This window comes from Aptenodytes forsteri, unplaced genomic scaffold, assembly GCF_000699145.1.
Source record: "Aptenodytes forsteri isolate BGI_AS27 unplaced genomic scaffold, ASM69914v1 Scaffold53, whole genome shotgun sequence".
NCBI lineage: Eukaryota > Metazoa > Chordata > Aves > Sphenisciformes > Spheniscidae > Aptenodytes > Aptenodytes forsteri.
The window spans coordinates 14,708,710-14,726,266 of NW_008795909.1; the positions used below are offsets into that span (position 1 = coordinate 14,708,710).

General features: G+C 56.2%; 1 protein-coding gene across 1 annotated transcript in view; it reads left to right on the forward strand.

The window, feature by feature from the left end:
• Window positions 1–663: 663 nt before the first annotated feature.
• The window catches only part of LOC103903384 (testis-expressed sequence 264 protein), a gene marked incomplete at its 3' end in the record, with an annotated part of 29,134 nt that continues 12,240 nt past the window's right edge, over window positions 664–17,557 (forward strand). Inside the window, exons 1-3 of the mRNA XM_009284579.1 lie at window positions 664–734; window positions 2,036–2,327; window positions 9,186–9,452. Of these exons, the coding sequence (XP_009282854.1) occupies window positions 2,070–2,327; window positions 9,186–9,452 (525 nt within the window). The remainder of the gene's footprint in view (window positions 735–2,035; window positions 2,328–9,185; window positions 9,453–17,557) is intronic.

Here is a 17,557-nt window from a genome sequence, read left to right on the forward strand (position 1 = left end):
CGGGCCGGGCAGGGGCCGGGCGAGCTGTGCTCCCGCTGCCCGTGAGGAGGGCAGGTGGGAAGCTGACTGTGTCCGCCGGCGGCAGGGGACGAGGCATGGGAAGCGGGAAAAATAGCCAAAAACCCCCTCATCTCCTCTGGGGCCGGCCGTCTTCAGGCCCGCGGGCTGGGTGTTGGGCTGGTGGCTCACGGAGAGTCACCAAAACCGTGATTTATAAGTAATAAATCTGTGTTGGTTATAGGGAGGAGGCAAGGCACTGCTGGGAATCGGGACGGACGTATAGCTCCGGCCAAGCTATAGGTCCGGGAGTGCCCCACTGCGAGGTCACCTGGGAGCAGCACCGGGTGCAGCTCAGGTGTCCCGGGGGAGCCAGGGGAGCGGAGTGGAGACGGCCCGGGGTGGGGCGTGACAGCAGAGGCGGCTGCAGGACGTCGCCCTCCTTCACCGTGGCTTTCCAATTTCTGTGTTTCTCGGTCCCCGTGTGTGCAGCCACAGAGTTCTGGGAAGAAATCTTGGCCTTTGGGGTCCTGCAGGAGAAGGTGCTCTTCGGGATGCCCCTCCTCTGGGGAGCAGGGGCGCCTTTCGGGTGCTCTGCCGTGACTCTGTTTTGCTTTTGGCCTCGTGAGTTAGAAAGGAAGCAATGATATTTATTTTTTCCTGCTGCAGCGACACAGATCCCACACCCCTGTGGATCAGATGTCGTGAACCGTTTCTGGGCTGAGCTGGTTTTTCAGGTGAGTAGGGCCATGGGGTGAGACGGTGCCCGGTCTGGCGCTGCCGCAGCACTGAAAGCGCGGCTGGTGGTGCTGGCTCTGCAGGGCTTGGTTTTTCTGCACCCCTGCTCACCGGGGTCGAGCAGAGCGGAGCCACCCACGGTTCCTACCAGGATGTGGCTTTTCTCTCGCCGTGAAGCTGAGCAAGCAGCAGCTGCTGTGAACGACTTTTTTTGGACAAAGTGTGTTTATAACGTGGAGGTAAAGGTGAATTGTTTACTTCAGCCTTTGCTTTCAAACCTAGCTCCTGTGAAAGTCCCAGGGGAGCGTTGCAACCAGTCCTTGGGACCAGAGCTGTGTTTCAAGGGAGAATAAAACACAAACAACTCTCCTGCAATGGTTTGGGTTGCAACTCCCCAGAGTGGTTACGCTTGGTGGGTGAAAACGAGCAGGAGGCATTTGCCAGGCTGCTGTGTCCTGCAGTCAGCGTGAGAGAGACGAGACGACGAGAAAACAGGAAGCCTTGGTTGGGGTTATAAAAACTCCTTTAGGTCAAAAAAAGTAATCTAAAAGGAATAATGGTAATTAATTACATCTGAATGTAATTATCTGTTGAGGTTGCTTTTTCTGGCTGGGTCTTCAGCTTTCTCTGAGCCCCTCTGTGTGCTGCATTCCTGTTATTCCATCGTAAGTGCTTCCTGCAATTAATTACATCTGAGTGTGTTGAGGATGCTTTTTCTGGCTGGGTCTTCAGCTTTCTCTGAGCCCCTCTGTGTGCTCGGATCCCGATTCAGGGCTCAGCTCTGAACCAGCGTGGTCCTCGTTTAGGTCATTAAAGGCCTGGGCTTCTAGACTTTTTGACAAAGGAGCTGCCCTGGTCACAATGTCTGGTCTGGTATCTATAAAAAATTATTTGATTATGGTCCCCTAATCCCAGTGCTGTGTATCTGTTCCTCTGTTGGGTGATGCGGGCTCCCGGGGTGGTTTTCGGTCTCTCCTGGATGCAAGGCTGGATGTGAGCGGTGTAGCTGGTTCTGGGGAGATGAGGACAGTGCCTTTCTGTCCCCCCTCCATAACCACCTCATTCCCAAGAGGCGCTGAGGCAGTGCAATTTGTACCTGGTGACCAATTGGAACAGGCTGATGCAACGTGGGACTAATATACAGGAGGTTTTGGAGGGGGCTCCGCTGTCTTTAAGCTTCACGCATAGGAGGAATAGGAAGTGGGTGTGTTTTGCTGCAAATAAATAGCTTTAGAGAGCGATTACTTGTCCGAGTGCTAGCTTAACTCCCCTCCTTTTTATTCTCTCCTCTTGCCACTAGTGCATCAGGAAGCGTGGAGCACCAAGCGTCCGTCATGTCCGACTGGGTGCTCCTCGGGCTGATCGCGGCGCTGGTCATGCTGCTGCTGCTGACCATCTTCGGTTTCGTTGTCTACTCGGGGCTCTTCACGGAGGTGGTTGTGAGTGCTGGCTCCCCGCCTGTCGGCAGCATCACGCTGGCCTACAAGTTCAGGGTGGGCCCATATGGTGAATCTGGGCAGCTCTTCACGGACGGCTGCAGCATCTCTTCGAAGCTCTGCTCCATCGGCGTCTACTACGACAACCCTCACACGGTAAGGTGTGCCCAGTGGGGCCGGCAAGCTCTTGTGGTCAGCAGCCAGGTTCCCAGCTCGGGATGCTCCCTGACTGTATTTCAGGCACTTGCAGCTCATCCTCCACAGATGAGCACTGGGGTTCACAAGGTCTCCCAGATCTGCAGAGGATGCTCTGTGGGGAAAGGCGCCTGAAAACAGATAGTTTCTTGGATAACCCTGATGGAAGGCATTGGGCAAGCAAAGCTTGCTATTTTCTGATAGCTCCTGCTGAACAAGTTATCAGCAGGATAACGGATCTGGTTATGGAGCAGAGGCCAATGTCCATGACCCCAAGGTGAGGCATTCCTTGGCAGATCCTCTGGCTGCAGGAAGTGCAGCCAAGGCTCCTTCTGGACTTGCAGCTCTGTGGTTGAAAGCAGGTGGTCTCTTCAGCTTGCAGTGTCCTCCTCCATACTCTTGTTTCTAGTGCTCTCCCTGTAGTCCTTACATCCCCTGAGAGTTCTTACTGAAACCTCAGGTGGTGCATGCTGAGGGCTCCTGTCTGATGAAACAGTTACTCCATGATGCTCTTCAGGCTGAGAGGCGAACAGAAAGTGCACTGCCTGATGGCTGCCAGCCGGAGCTAAGTACTCCGCCAGGTATGGTCCAGGACAAGGAGCAAACAAAAGTGCATCAGAACTTGCTGGGGGGTGAGGAGCCTGGCTGCTGATGCTCGGTGGCACTGGGGTCTCCACATGATGGCATGTGGGCATTTGTCCGTGGCAGGCAGACAGCCTGGCTCCCCAGTAATTCTGTGGTAGCTAGTGTGACCCTGGAGGAATGCTGTGGGGGGGAGGGACGGCGGGGTGGCCAGCAGCACTGTGCGTGTGCTTGGGCACGTGTGCTGGGGGCTGGCGCAGGGCGCAGTGCTTGGTCTGATAGCTCTCGCCCAGTGCTTCTGCTCTGGGGGTGACTGGCCCTGCTTTAGGAACGCTCATGGGTCGCGTAGTGCCTGCCCCTGTTTTGTTGCTTGCAAGACGGTGCTCCCAAGGGTTCGACCTGCTTAGAGGGAACTTGTCCATGAAAACATAGTGCTGTGTGGCTTCTTGGAGCACTGTGGCAGGAAGATATCGGAGGCGAGAAAACACTGAGCTGACTGTGCTCAGTGGAGCCTGGTGCGCTCAACCACCTTGTGTCTTTGTATCCTGTGACAAGCTGACTTATCTTTGCCTTCCAGTTTTTGCTTCTGGATCATGGGAGGCAGAGAAGAGACACCCTGCAGTGCTCCTTCCTGGCCTGGGAAGGAGGGTGGCAAAGAGGACTTCCCCCTGGGATGGGCCGGGCAGAGGCAGGGTTCAACTAGACGTGCTTGGACACTTTTGTCCGCAAGAAGTGTCATGTTTGGAGCGGGTGAGAGATGGGAGCCATGGGGAGTGCCTGGCATGCTAGGGCCCATGTGGTCAGAGTGGCCAATTCCCCCGCCACTAATTTGTGTCCTTGTCCTTGTGTCGAGGTCCTCTTCTGGAGTTGAGAGCCCCGGTGCTGCTGCTTCTTCCCCCGGCATCTCTGGGGGTGGAGCGGGGCAGTCAGTGCTGTCGGAAGGGCTCAGCATCTGTGCTTGGTGCTGCCCTGCTCCAGGGACGTGATGTGGACATGCCTGTGGTTGCCCTGCAGACCTTTTCTGCTTGGGTGCTGTGCCTTGCCTCTCTGTTTGCCGAAGCATGGGATAGTGAAAGCTTGTACTGCTGTGGCCCATGGATATTGATAAGGATATTTGTGGTGACTCCTGCTGTGGCTGGCATGGGGAGTGCTTTCCCTGGCAGCACCAGGTGAGGCTGGGAAGAAGTGGCTCCTACATGACCCTGGAAAATTGGGCTGTCCATGCAGGCTGAAGCTGCCTCATCTTTCTGGTCCTGTCTCTTTTCTTCTCTTCCTGCAGCCATTGTGTCTCTGCTCTCACCCTGTGGTTAGAGCAGGCAGTGGGGCTGCAGACCTTGTCTCTGGGTCTCCAGTGGCCATCCAGGGTTTTGGAAGGCAGCTGTTTCTCCTTTCACAGTTGGGCCTCTCAGGAGGCAAGACCTTCTGTGCCAGCATGGCTGAATGGCACCTGGTGGCCAAGGAGGCCTGTCTTGGTGTCGGTGACTGGGGGAGGTTTCTCTGGATTCAGGGCCCAGCTGGTTGAGGCAGCTTGTGGCCTGCTGTTGTCAAGGCTCACCAGGACCTCTGCCTGGTGGCCCAGCTCATTGCCCAGCCTAGACTGGAGCATGTTACTGGGTCTGGAGGCCCTCTTTTGCCCCCCTGCTGAGGGGTCTGTACTTGCTTGCCCGCGGACTGGCCACTGATCTGGCGTGGGGTGCGAGTGCCTTCAGCTGGGGTGCGAGGGGAGCTCCCTACATGGGGCAGGATACTGTGGGGCCCTCGTGAAGGATGGTAGTGAGTTTGTGTGGGTCTGTAGATGTTTTGGAGGGTGCATGGCCCCAAGTCTGTGGGGCAGGCTGGGAGATCCTGGTGGTGACACTGGGCAGGGGAATTGCCTCCCTCTGGGAGCCTGCTGGACGGGTGGTGCTCAGGATGGGCACAGCGAAGGCTCTGGGTGCTGCACGTGTGTGGAGTGAGCCTGGAGGGTGCTGGAAGCTCTTGGGGACCAACAAAGCCTATAAAGCATCTCTGCGACCAGGCATCCCAAGCTCTGGAGGCCGTGCAGTTGGCTCTTGTGACGGGAGCCTAACCTGCCCTCAAAGGCTTGGCAGGCAGCCCCGCAGACCTTGCCCTTCTCTGGAAGAGCTGCCTTTGCTCATGACATTGGGCAGGTGACATTGGCCCGAGCCTCCTGCCTCCATAGGCGCTGTGGTGGCTGGGGCACAGCGAGGCCATGCAGGATGTAGCTGTGGTGCCTGGGGCTCCACACGGCAGCGGGAGCCTCCTCTCGCCTGACACCCGTGAGCACACCATCAGACCTGGGTCTGCCAGAGCAGCCAGGGTGCTGGTGGGACCTTCCATGGGCTGATCTGTGGCTCCTGAATTGGTTCCTGTGGAGATCCGCGTCTCCCTGACAGGCACGCCAGGCCAGGCAGGGTGCTGGGAGTGAGAATGTCCTTGGGCAGGGTGGGCAGAGGGCTGCCTTGCCTCCGGGCAGGTGAAGAAGGGGCCAGTTTTGAGTGGGTCGCTTGGCCGGGGGCTGCAATGCTCGTGCCTGTCGTGCTGGCTCAGGCACTGAGCACCCTGGTGTCCCGTGGGGTGCCCCTGTGTGCTTGTGCCTGCTGTAGCCATGGTGGCATGGGAGATGGTGTGCGCTGCTGGCTCCTCGTTCCTGGAGGTCCAGCGGGGTGGGATTGGTCACACAGGCTGCCTTTCCCCTGGGAGGAAGAGATGACCTCCTCCTCTTCCTCCTCGTTCTCAGTGCTCTCCTGACCTCAGTGAAGCACCCTCTGGCAGAGGCTGGTCCGCCCGGAGCTGGCCACCCGCTGTGGATGTTGACTTGTCACCAAAAATAGACCTTTTGTCATCAGGCAGCAGAACGTGCTCGCTGCCCGCTGTGTCCTGTGGTGTCCCTGGCTGAGCGCTGGCGGGCTCTGGCCAGACAGCCGCCTCGAGACCGGCTCTTAGCCGCTGGCTCCTGGGGGGTTTGGTGCCCCTGGTGCTGCAGCAGGAAGGGGCTGATGACCGGCAGGTGCCAGTGCAGCATTTGCTGTGCTGGCGGACTCATGGCCAAAGGAGGCTCTTGCTAGGAGAGAGGACAGGTATGCCAGAGCTGGAGACTCGCGGCCGTGTGCCAGCTCTCGGCCGGGAGTGGGGTTGGTGGGAGCCTTGTGGCCTGGAGCGTGTGGGCAGCCATGGGGTCGTGCCGGGCCTCGGGGCGGCTGCCATCACCGGCATCCCCGGGGCTCCCTGCTGGCTCCTGGCTCTCCGGCATTCACACAAGGGTGCTCCCTGAGTGCTGCCAAATCCCTGCCAGCAATGTTTTATGTGTTTTAATGGGCAAGATTAATATTAATTTGCTTTTTTTTTTGTTGCTTTTTTTTTTTCTTTTTCCTTTTTATTTAATATTTAGCAGCCCAGAGGACTTCTCCCTCCTTCTTCTCACCTCTGCAGGAACAAAAATAACTCCTCAGCAAGGACTGGATGTGGCGGGCGGGTTTGTGCCAGCCAAGCGCTTCTGCTCTCTGCTCATTTATTTGTTTTAATGGGCAAGATTAATATTAATTTGCTTTTTTTTTTTCTTTTTCCTTTTTATTTAATATTTAGCAGCCCAGAGGACTTCTCCCTCCTTCTCTCACCTCTGGCAGGAACAAAAATAACTCCTCAGCAAGGACTGGATGTGGCGGGCGGGTTTGTGCTCAGCTCCAGCCAAGCGCTTCTGCTCACATTTAGCTGTAGGCACGTGCTAGGGCCTTTTGCCTGCAGTCCACATGTTCATGTGCTCAGCAACCAGCCTGTGCCCAAGCGTTGGATGGATGAGGCCAAAACGGTCTCTGAATTCAGGAATCAGTTTTGCTCCCGTCTGCAAAGCTGCCAAATAGGTTAACTAATAATTTCCAGAACTTCTCTGTCAGGGTGCTTAGGGGAGCAGAGGCTTTGATCAGCACCTGCCCACCCCGAAAGGACAAATTTTTTAGGGAAAGGCTGGTTTTAACTGGAGTATTTCCTTCCTTCCCTTGAAATGGGCTTTGCCAGGCAGGGGGGGAGGCAAATCTGCCTTGCTGCTGCCCTTGAGAAAGCTCCTGCGGGGCTGCACGCTATGAAAAAGAAAATTAAAAGGAGAAGGGAGGAAGCAAACGTGCCTGGCCCGAGTGGTGCTGCCTGCTCTGGCAGCTTGGGTCCTTCCGTCAGTTGCTCTGGGGCCAGGGGTGAACTGTCTTTGCTCAGGATGTAAAAGGAGATTGTGTGTTTAAAGGAATTTTATCTAGATTTCACTTATCTCCTTGCGTCATCTGGGCCTTTCCCCACGGATGCCTTTTACTGCTGCCTCTTGCTGTCTTTGGGGTGGATCTGTTTCTTCTTCCCTGCCCCAAAGCAGCGATGCTCGGCACAGCCCTGTCTGCAGCTCCCTCTTGCAGCACAGGAGGGCAAGAGCGAGCTGTCAGGCACACCAGTCCCCAGCCTGATGGCTGCTGCTGCTTCTGACAGTCTGTTTTCTTCCTTCCTATTTACATCTGCTTGTGTTTCCCCTCCGGGATGGTCCTGCCGTGCAACATTAAAGGGTGTTTAAGGGAAGGGAGGGCAAGGAGTGCAGCGTGGGGTAGTTATGCTGCGGGAGGAGACATTGCTGAGCTTTAGCACAGGCAAAGTTAAGGATGAGATTGGGGACCACAGAGCAGAGATCGCCTTGGGGGGCACATGGGGATGGGAAGTGGTAACATGCTGGCCTTGTATGCACCCTTTCTCTGCCTCCCATCGTCCCTGCGAGAGCTTTGTGATGCCAACGCCTGCAGGGTATCCATCTGTCTTGCTACCGCTGTTGGGCATCCTGGCAGGTCCTGGTGAGTTTTGCCACCTTGTGTAGCGAGAGTTTGGAGACTTTGGTTCTCCAGCCCTCAGCAGAAGAGGTTGGCAGAAGGTGGCCAGACTCGTGTATCTGCCGCTCCTGGTTGCTGGCTGCCACATTGTCTTGTTATCCAGCAGGCTTGAGAGCAGGTGGCAGGGAAGCACGAACACTCAGATGGTGCCCCCTTCCTTGGTGCCTCTGTACCCCCTATTCTTCCTGGGCTCCTTTTTTAGGCCAGTGTGCCCTGGGGGAAGGAGCCTTGTCTCTGCCTGCTGGCCCCTTCTTTGGGCATCTCTTTGGGGGCGGAAAGGACAGCAGCTCTGCTGGGGACAAAGGCTTGCGTTAAAAGAGTGAGCTGGGCTCCGATCTCAGCAGTAGGAAGGCACGTTGTGCCCTTAGGTGGTATTGGGAGGGGGGAGCTGCTGGGCTCTCCTGCCCCCTGCCATGTTCCTGCCTAGTGCCGTGGGTAAACGTGAACTCGAGTGGTGGGATTTTGTTAAAAACCAGAAATGAAAGCTGTGGCCTGGGTCAGCTTTGGCGTGGAGATGGCCGGAGTGCTGTGGGCCATAACTGTGCCGGGAGCAGAGCCTTGAGCACCCCCCTTGCTGGGCTGGGAGCCCGGCAGCCTCCTGTCTTAATGGGAGGCATCCCCAAGTCTGGAAAGAGAGCATGTTTTATGTTTTGCATGTTGTTGGCATCCAGGATGGAAGGGGATGTGTGTCTCTTTGTGTTGCTACAAACAGCTTGGTGACTGCATGCAAGTCTTATGTGCCTCAGTTTCCCCACCCCTAAAACTGCACCGGACTGAGTGTGCCTGCCTAGGAGGGACACAGCAGCCTCTGGATTTCTCTCTGGCTTTGTGCCGGTGGCCCGTGCTGGTGGGTCACGAGTCCATGGTGGCTGCTGGGGGCAGGCACCCCTGCAGGGTGACCTCCTTGGGGGTGGGATGGAGGCAAGCTGGGCAGGTTGTGGTCACATCTCTTTTTAGCCCTCCCCTGGAGTCACGGGGATGTCCTGCAGATGGGGATGGTCGTGAGCACGTCTCAACAGTCGGGTCTCTGATGGGGGGTCAGGAGAGACACTGCAGTGGCTGCCACCCGGGGCGGGTTTAGGTGAGCAGCCTGCTGGCGTTTAGTTCTTCTCTGCTGCAAGTCCCTCTGCCCTCCAAGGAGGGGAGCAGTACCTTCCCCACTGGGCTGTGAGCTTAGGCTGGGAGGAGCGTGGACAGTTTGGGCCTGGATCAGTCTTGGTTAGGAGCGAGCACCTGGGTTTGGTATGCCAGATCATGCTGGGCCATTGCATTTACCCTAGTTCATGGTGGTCTCCTGCCTCCATGCTCAGCAGGTTGAGGTTTTGGCCGGTCTTAAGCCTCTCTCTTCTTCTGACACTGTCTGTCTGTCCCTCTTGATCAGGTGGCTCCAGAGAAGTGCCGCTTTGCCATAGGCCGAATCCTGAGTGAGGGAGACGCAAAGCCGTCGGAAGAGCAGATCAAGCGGTTTCAGAAGTATGGTTTCAAAATCTTCTCCTTCCCTGCTCCCAGCCATGTGGTCATGGCGACCTTCCCGTTCACCACGCCGTTGTCCATCCATCTAGCAGTTAACCGTGTCCACCCAGCCCTTGACACCTACATCAAGGTAAGCAAGTGTAGCATGAAGACCGTCGCATGTGTTCGGTGGACTGTCAGAGGCTTCCCTTGCTGACAGCCGATGAGGCTGCTCTGACGTGTCATCTCTTGATGTCTTCCCTTGGGCACTACCATCAAGATCTCCTCCTTTTGCAATCTGGCAGGTAGTTCCCCAGCAGGGATGTCCTCCCATTCGCTCCGTAGGCACAGGGGTGTCTTTTCTGCTGTTTTGTGTTTATGAGAAGCAAGTTCTCATCTGACGACTTGCTGCTCTTCTCCTTAACGCAGAGATAAAAGCTGGTTTTCCCCTTGAGTGTCTTGCTTGTTGTTAGGATCTGGCAGGTTTGTGCCCCTTCGGTGTAATGCATCGTGCCATGAAACTTCTGTTTCAAGTGCCAGCCTCATCAGTGGGGCAACTGTCTTCTACAGGGGCGGGAGGAGAAGTTAGAAACTTTCTGTCCTGTGAGCTTATGAAGACTTAGTTTCAAGCAATACATTGAAATTTGTGGCCTTTGGCCCTGGCTGGGCAGCCGGCTGCTGTGAACTGTGTTTGCCCTTGCCCCCGAGCAGAGCAGGTGGCCATCCCCCCTGCTTCTGGTCTTTTTGAAGCCAGCTCTGCTGCCTTGCTCTGGCTGCCAGACCAGCTGCGGCAAGAGTGTTCCCAAGCAGCACATCTGACACAGACACCTCCAGATGCAGGCTTTCTAGAGAGCGAGGATGGTCCTGGCCAGCTGGGCAATGGAAGGAAGGGACCATCCTTCCTGGTGGGGGAGGATGCTGGGGAGGGGCCGGCGCTCAGCCCCAGGCTTATCTGACTGTCAAGTTCTGCCACTTTCATTTGTTCGTGTTGAAACGCACTATTTATAAACTTGCTTTTCCTGGCGAAACTCCCAGCCCTGTGGGGGAACCGTGCGAATCCCTCCAGCCTGTGCTGTGCCGCAGGATGGCTGCCCGGGTGCAAGCCCAGAACTTCAGCCAGGGGCTCCTGGCTGACCCTCTTGTCCGCCCTGGCCTTAGGGAGCTGCCTGCTGGTACTGGCAGAAGATGCGTTAACGCCAGCAGTGAGAGACCACCGCTGCTCGTGCCCTGCCCCATGCTGGAGAGCTGGTGGAGAGCAGAAGCAGTTCCCCGTTCTCCTCGCTCCATCCTCTCTATGTCTCTTCCTGGAGCTCTGCCGGCTCTCTTGGTGCGGGGGGTATCGGGCACTGTTGCCAGCCCTGCGGCGGACGCGTGGGTGTGCAGGGAGGGGGCTGGCGCGGGTGGGAGCATCAGGTTGGCTGCGGGAGTGCTCGGCGACACGGGGCTGACGCTGCCTTACTTGGGGGAAGGTCCCGGCGATCGCATCTGTTGTATGAGAGATGGAGTTGTTAGAGCTAAAAAGGGAACCACGGCTTGTTCTGGGAGCACCTGGCAGCCTTTAATGGGAGCGGCCGATTTTGAATTACAATAAATAACGGAAATTGTACAGAAACGCAGCACTCGGGGCCGCGTGCGGAGGGACGGGACGCATTTGGATCTCTGCCTCAGTCCCAACAACGCGTGTGTCAAGGTGCGTGCCTGCATCCATCCCCAAGTCCTGCAGCAGAGCGCAGCCCTGGCCGTGGGGACACAGGCAGGGAGACGATGGAGTTGCCTTGCTGGCATGGGGCAGAGGGTAGTGGGTGCTGCCGGTCCCTGCATGCTGCACTGTGGGGATGCCCTGGCTTCCTCCAACGTGGCGTGGGGGACTTTGGAGGCCGTTTGCAGCTGCACCAGCAGCATCCCTGCCGCTTCTCCTGCATCCCTGCCACTTCTCCTGCGGGCTGGACTGCCTGCGCCCCTGGGGCTGTGCTGGCACTTCCCGGGCGGAGGGATGGGGAGGGAGGGGGGGAAACTTTCATGGAAACAGGTGACCTATGCCCGCTCAGTGGTGGGAATCGGGGTTGCCATGGAGACAGCTTCTCCAAATAGCATCCTTCATCCCACCCCCGGCGCCCGGCTCCCTTAAGCAACCCGAGACAGCAGCGAGACAGATTTGCTTTATTTATTTATTTCACACTGTGCCTGCTTTGAGAAGGGCACTGTTAATGAGAGCTGGGGGTCAGGCCTGCCGAGTGCGCGGGTCCCCCCGCTGCCCTCCTGTCCCGGCGGCAGTGGGGAGAAAGGGGGTGGGATGGCAAAAGCCAGGAGGCATGAAAGGGGGCTCAGTGGCAGAGATGAAACGCCAGCTCCCGTGGAGAGAGGGAATTAGCTGAAGTGGAGCATGGCCTCCAAGGAGGTGTGGGAGAGCAGGGGATGGAGAGGGAGGTGGAGGAGGCAGGGAGAGGGGTGGAAGGTGAGGAGGGAAAGTGGAGAAAGCTTTGGAGGTGTTGAAAAATAGGGAAGGGGAATGGGAGGAGAAGGGGACTGGAGGGGATGTGTGGGGTGAAGGAGCTGAGGGTTTGGGGACCGGCTGAGGGAGCCAGGACTGTGAGAGGTGGTGGGGAAGTCTGGGGCAGAGCTGGAGGAAGCTCCACCGTGGGTGGCCCTACAGCACCCTTCCCGTGGCATCCCCTGAGCTTAACTGTTGGGGACGTTGGGCCCCTGAGGCTCAAGGCTGGTGGACGTGGAGGGGGAGCGTGGCTCCCTCTAGACTCGCTGGTGCTGCGCTGAAGTTACCGGAGATGCCTGTGGCTCAGGTTTCCCGAGCAGTGCAGGTGCGATGGTGCCAGCTTTCAGCAGCCTGGGCGTCGTGTGTCCCAGTCTGCTGCTGCTTCAGAGGGACAGGGGAGATTAAAAATAAAATTTATAACAATAATTAAAAAAATAAATAGGATGGCGGAGTCTCCTTTCATTAGGGACGGAAGGGAGATGGGCTGGCACGGAGCAGGAGGCACTGCGGTCAGGCTGCCCTCGCAGTGTGCCTCCTCAACCCCCTGGTTCTTGTGGGGCTCAGGAGCTGGCATTTCTGTGACTCTTTGGGTGCAGCCATGGCTTTCGGGAACTGTGGGGAAATGGCTGCAGCCGTCCCTGGCAGGTAAGAGGACATCCTTCCCCTGGGATGGCAGGCTGGCAGCAGCAGCTACTTGCTGGCTAGAATCGCCTTTGGAGAAGCCCAGGAGAGCCTGCTGGCTCGTTGCTCTGAGTGTGGGTTATTTAAGGCATAGGCTGGGGTTATTTAGTGTCCCTCAAAAGCATTTCGTCCCTAATAACTCCTGCTGATGCCTCTTCCTGCTGCCAGGCAGATATGCCCCGCTTTCCCGGGGCATACACTCCTGCCCCACGGCACAGCTGCCGGTCAGACCTGGCGGTCCCAACTCCTGGGTGCAAAGGAGAGCTCCTGCAAAGCTCTTCCCTGGTGGGGACCCTTTCGGACCGCTCTGGGAGCAGGTTATTCCCCTGTAACCTCCCGCCATTTCAAGGAATTCTGGCTTGGGTGTAACAAGCTCTCCATGGTGGTCTGTGTGTGCCTGCATCTCTCTGCATCCATGCTGGCATCTAGTAGGCACTGCTAGGCAGGTGGGCTTGGATCTCCCAACCCCTGGGCTCCTCTGGCAGCCGCAGAGGTGGCTAATCGCATCCAAGGTGGAGCTGGCAGGTGTCTCCCACTGCAGCCCTAGAAGTGACTGGCTCAACCTGGCCTCTTTCCATGGGGTTTTGGGTCAGTTTTGTGCTCTCTCCAGCCAAGGAGGATGTGCAGGTGGAGGGATGAAGGAGGAGAGCGATGCCAGCATTGTCCTGGCTGCCTTGCACCCTGCTCTGAACCAGGGCATGAGCTGGCTGGCTCCAAACTCTGACTCTGCCTAACTTGGAAAACTGGGGTTTAATCTCTTTAGCTGGTCTTGAAAAGACATCTTCCAACTTTCAGCAAAAAAACCAGCTCTTTCCCTTCCCCTGGGCTCTGTACTAGGACGTTCCCCACCTCCATGGGCTTGTGAATCACTGCTTTACCATGCACATCTTGAGCAGCAGCGGCCGGCATGGGCTCCGTGATGCCAGGAAGGATTTGGGAGTCTATCAGGTTGGCTCCTGCCTGGCACGGGCTGCCACGCTCCTCCGCACCTCGGCCCCCCATCTACAGGGAGCTGAGGCAGGGTGCTCCATAAGGTGCTAGAAAGACATGTCTTGCTCCCATTTACAGCCAAGGAAATGCGTTATTCCTTTGGCCGCTAGCTTGGAGCGAGCTTTGCTCCCCTTGTCAGCTATGGCAGTTTAGGATGCAGTCACCTCTTGCCTCTCTCTTTGATAAGCTAAATATACAGAGCTTGCAAAGTCTTCCACTGGCATATTTTCCATATTTTCCAATCTTAATTCCTGGGTCCTTTTTTGGACCTTTTTTTGGACCTGTTTTCAGCTTAGAAAGTTCTCTGACGTGTCAGTAGCACAAATGGATGCTTTATTTCAGCAATGGTCTTATTGCTGTGGTGCACAGATCTCCGGTGGAGATCTTGTCCCCTGCTGCAGACCCCCGGTCATGGGTTTGTTCTGAGCCAGCTAACAGTGACTTCAAACACATGCCACTGTCCTTTGATGGACTTGTAGTTTCTTGATTAAAAATGGGAAATAGTAACAAGTCCTACGTCTTCTCTGAGTTTGAATGAATGGTGCGGGTGCTGGTTCATTTATCAGTCAAGCCTGCAATCCCCACAAAAATAAATCATGTTTACCAACAGGATCTGACAGCTGTAAACGTGTGTTGGTTGGCATTAATTATGCCCATCTCCTTTGCTTCCTGGTGATCTGGTCCGGTTGCAGCCATCCGTTTGTTTTGCCTTGGCTCAGTCTTTGCCTGACCAGCCTGTGCTTGCCCGAGTCAGCTATTTACCTATTTGAGTATTGGCAGGTACAGGCTGCTGTCTCTCCTGGGACTTTCTAGCATCTCCCGCTGGCCAGAGATCACCCTGACATGCAGACAGCTTGTCAGCCGGGACTTCAGCATGTTTTAAATGTATGTTATCTGGACCCGTGAGCCGTGTTATATCTTCCCATGGAAGAGCAAACATTTCACCCGCATCCTCTGCCCGTGTTTGGCTTTGTCCTAAACCCATTGCAGAAATACTCGCTGAACACTCCTCCCTTCTTGGTGGCGCCACCGAGGTTTCCCCTGGCTGACGTGTCCAGGATCTGTGCCATCCTTCAGACTCTCCTCCCCTACCCAGCACCCCGAATGGCTTCTTAACGTGAATGGTTTTCTGTCTGTAGGGGACTGGGAACCTACACGTGGTCCTTTACGGCAGCTAAGCCTCGGTGCCCGGCACACTTGGAGCATGGCTGCACCTCGTCTTTCCCCTCTTGCTCCCCTGACCGCACTGCCACAGCTGCTGGCTTTGCTCAGATCTGTTGATGTTGCTTTTTTCCCAGTTGTTATAAACGAAGGTCTGTGGAGCTGTGTTCCCATCCCAGACGGTTTGTGTTTTGAAAGCGAAACCATGGAGCTATCTTTTTGCTTGGCAGTTTGTGGGGGCTGGAATTGGGGGTTGGCAGCTGGTAAAACATTTGCAAAGAGGGCTCAATTATTGGATGTTTTTCCACTTAAATTCTTTCTCCTGGCTGATTTAGTTTATTTATTTCGGGCTCTGTGAATGAAGCCTTTTTAAATGCCAGCTTGTCGTGTGCGAGTGGTCTGGGTTGCAGTCTGCATGTGCGTGAGACCTGATCGCAGAGGCAGCTCCAGCCGATCAGCTCCCGCCTGAGGTTTTCCTCCGGGGGTCTAGGAAGTACTGCAGATACCCAGCCCTCTCTGCTGGTGCTGTTCCTCAACCATAGCTTTGCTTGTCCTCATGAACTCCTTTGGTCTCTTGCAAGCTCTGGGGACCACGGGCTGAAGCCCGCTGCCTGAGGTGGAGGCCTTACTGAGCCAAGGCCACTCAAAGTTGCATATCCATCTCCCCAGGGAAGACGAGGAGCAGGATACCTTTATCCAGAATTTATCACCACCAACCTGGGACTTTGCGGCCGTCAATGTCTCATCGTGCGGGCCTGGAAGGACTCATCCAGATGACCTTCTCCATCCTTGCATCAGTGGGTTACCCTGCAGAATATGCCTGTGGCTTTCTGGGAGATGGAGCTCTCCATCCTCCTCCTTCCCTTTTCCCGTGCCCCAGGGTGACCGTGGGGATTGTTTTGCGGATGCCTTGAGAGAGGTTTGGGGTGCTGGGGAGAGAGGTGGTGCCTTGGCTGCCTGGCTAGGTGGGATGACCTTCAGTTTAAGCCCACGTGCACTTGAATATAGGTCTGTAGAGTTCCCAGGAAAACAGGAGGTTATCTGATGCTGCTGTTAAGTGATCCTCATGCATCAAATAAAAACGGGGGAAAAAAAAGCCCTTGAGAGTCATAGAGGATTTGACATCTCTAACTCGTATTGATGGCAGAGACAAGACCAGAGCTGACAGCGTGGCAGGCTTCTGGGCCCTGGGCTGGCAGGGGCTTGGAGTAAGGATACAGACTCTGGGGGAAGTGTTTTGGGAGCCCTTGCATGTGTCTGCACGGGTCCCAAGCTGGGCTGTAGGTCGGGTCACGTGTGGCTTGCGCACTGCAGACAGACCTTGCTAGCACCCGGTGCCCACCGGTTGTGCACCTAGGGGCTGCAGCAGCGGCAGGTTGGGGCCATCCCTAGCAGTTGTGCCTCAGATACCTCTGGTGTGGGTGTAGCCACAGACCGGTAACATCTCCAGTGGGTGGTACTCGGTTGGGGTGGGGAGGTGGCTGATGATGGGAAACCCCGGGGAGGTGTGGACAGTGCAGACAGACTCCTGGTGGAGGGTGAGAGTTTTTGCCTTTCCAGATTTTTTTTGCTTTTGTCAGTTTTTTTTTACCTCAGCGTTGTGGTCTGACTCAGAGTGGGGGATTGATGACAAGCCACCTCCCTGATTTTGCCCCACTGGTGACAGCCAGCCAGCAGCAGGGTTTGGAAATGAGGGGGAAGAAACAGGACCCATCCTACTTATTTTCCCCTCTTAGAAACAAAACCCCACTCAAACGCTGCTCTGGCTTGGTTTATCCTATGACCAAGGAAGCCCTCAACGGTGTTGTCTTCATCACCTGTCACTCATATCCGCAAGTGCTACATAGTGGATAGAGTCTCTTTTCTCCTTTAGGAACCCCATTGGGCTTGGGGATGTGTTGGGTGTTTGCACTCTGCTCCCCCAAAGGGCAGTGGAGCACAGGCTGATGCTTGCAGCATCTCCCTGCAGCCAGGGAAACTGAGGCACAGGGGATGTTGCATCCAACCTGCCATGTGCTGCTGAGGTTTTCCACCACTGCTCGTGGCCACAGGAAAAGAAGAAGGGAGAGCAGAAGAGGGCATGTTAGAGATGGCTTCAGGCGAGTGTTTCTGGTTGCCTCGGGGCTGGTAGGCGTTGGGGTGTGTGGTGGTGTGTGTTGAGTCCATTACGCTCCCTCCTCTCACCTAGGCTTTACGCACCCTGTTTCTGCTGCCGGTAAAAGAGGTGATATAAGTAGATGAGATTTTGGCCTTATCTTATTTTAGGGGAAGACAGTTTAAGGATGAGGGTCCCAGCAAGCTACAGGTCTCTCCCTACCCATCCCTGGTTCCCCACCAGCCTGGTTGGTGTTGAGGATGTGCTGGAGTAGCTTGGCCAGTAGTGTTGGAGGGCACCCTTGGCTGGCGTGTGCTCTCTGCCAGGAGCCAGCAAAGCTCTTCATCTTGGGCTGGGCAGGAGGAGCAGGCAAGGGGTGGGCATCGCGGTGCTCCAGCCTGAGCCTCTCCGGAAGGTGACATCCAACTGCAGGAACCGGAGAGGGACCCTGAGGTGTCTCTGCACGGGCTTGGCGCCTTCATGGGCACATTCATCTCCCTCTGACCTGCACTGACAGCTGGTTTTCAGCGGTCTCTCTCCAGCAAGGCCACCCGCTCGCTGCTGGTTGGCGATCCCCAGCTGCATGTCACATCACATCAGCTGGCGCGTTCGCAGCGACTTTTATTTATTAAATATTTTTAGCGACAAAACCCTCCAAAGAAGTTTCAGTCCTGTGAGCGTGAGTGACCTCGCCTTCAGTGCTGCACAGGGGAGCGGGCAGGGGAGGGCAGGATGCCCATGAGGTCAGGCTGGGAGCTGAGCCAGGTGGAAGGGATTTTTGGTGGGCAATGTCATTTAACACCATAGGGACTTTTGGACCTGGCTTGGGGTCGGCTCGTGCAGTGGAGAGGGTCTGTTTAACCTGTGTCTGCAGGGAAACGCG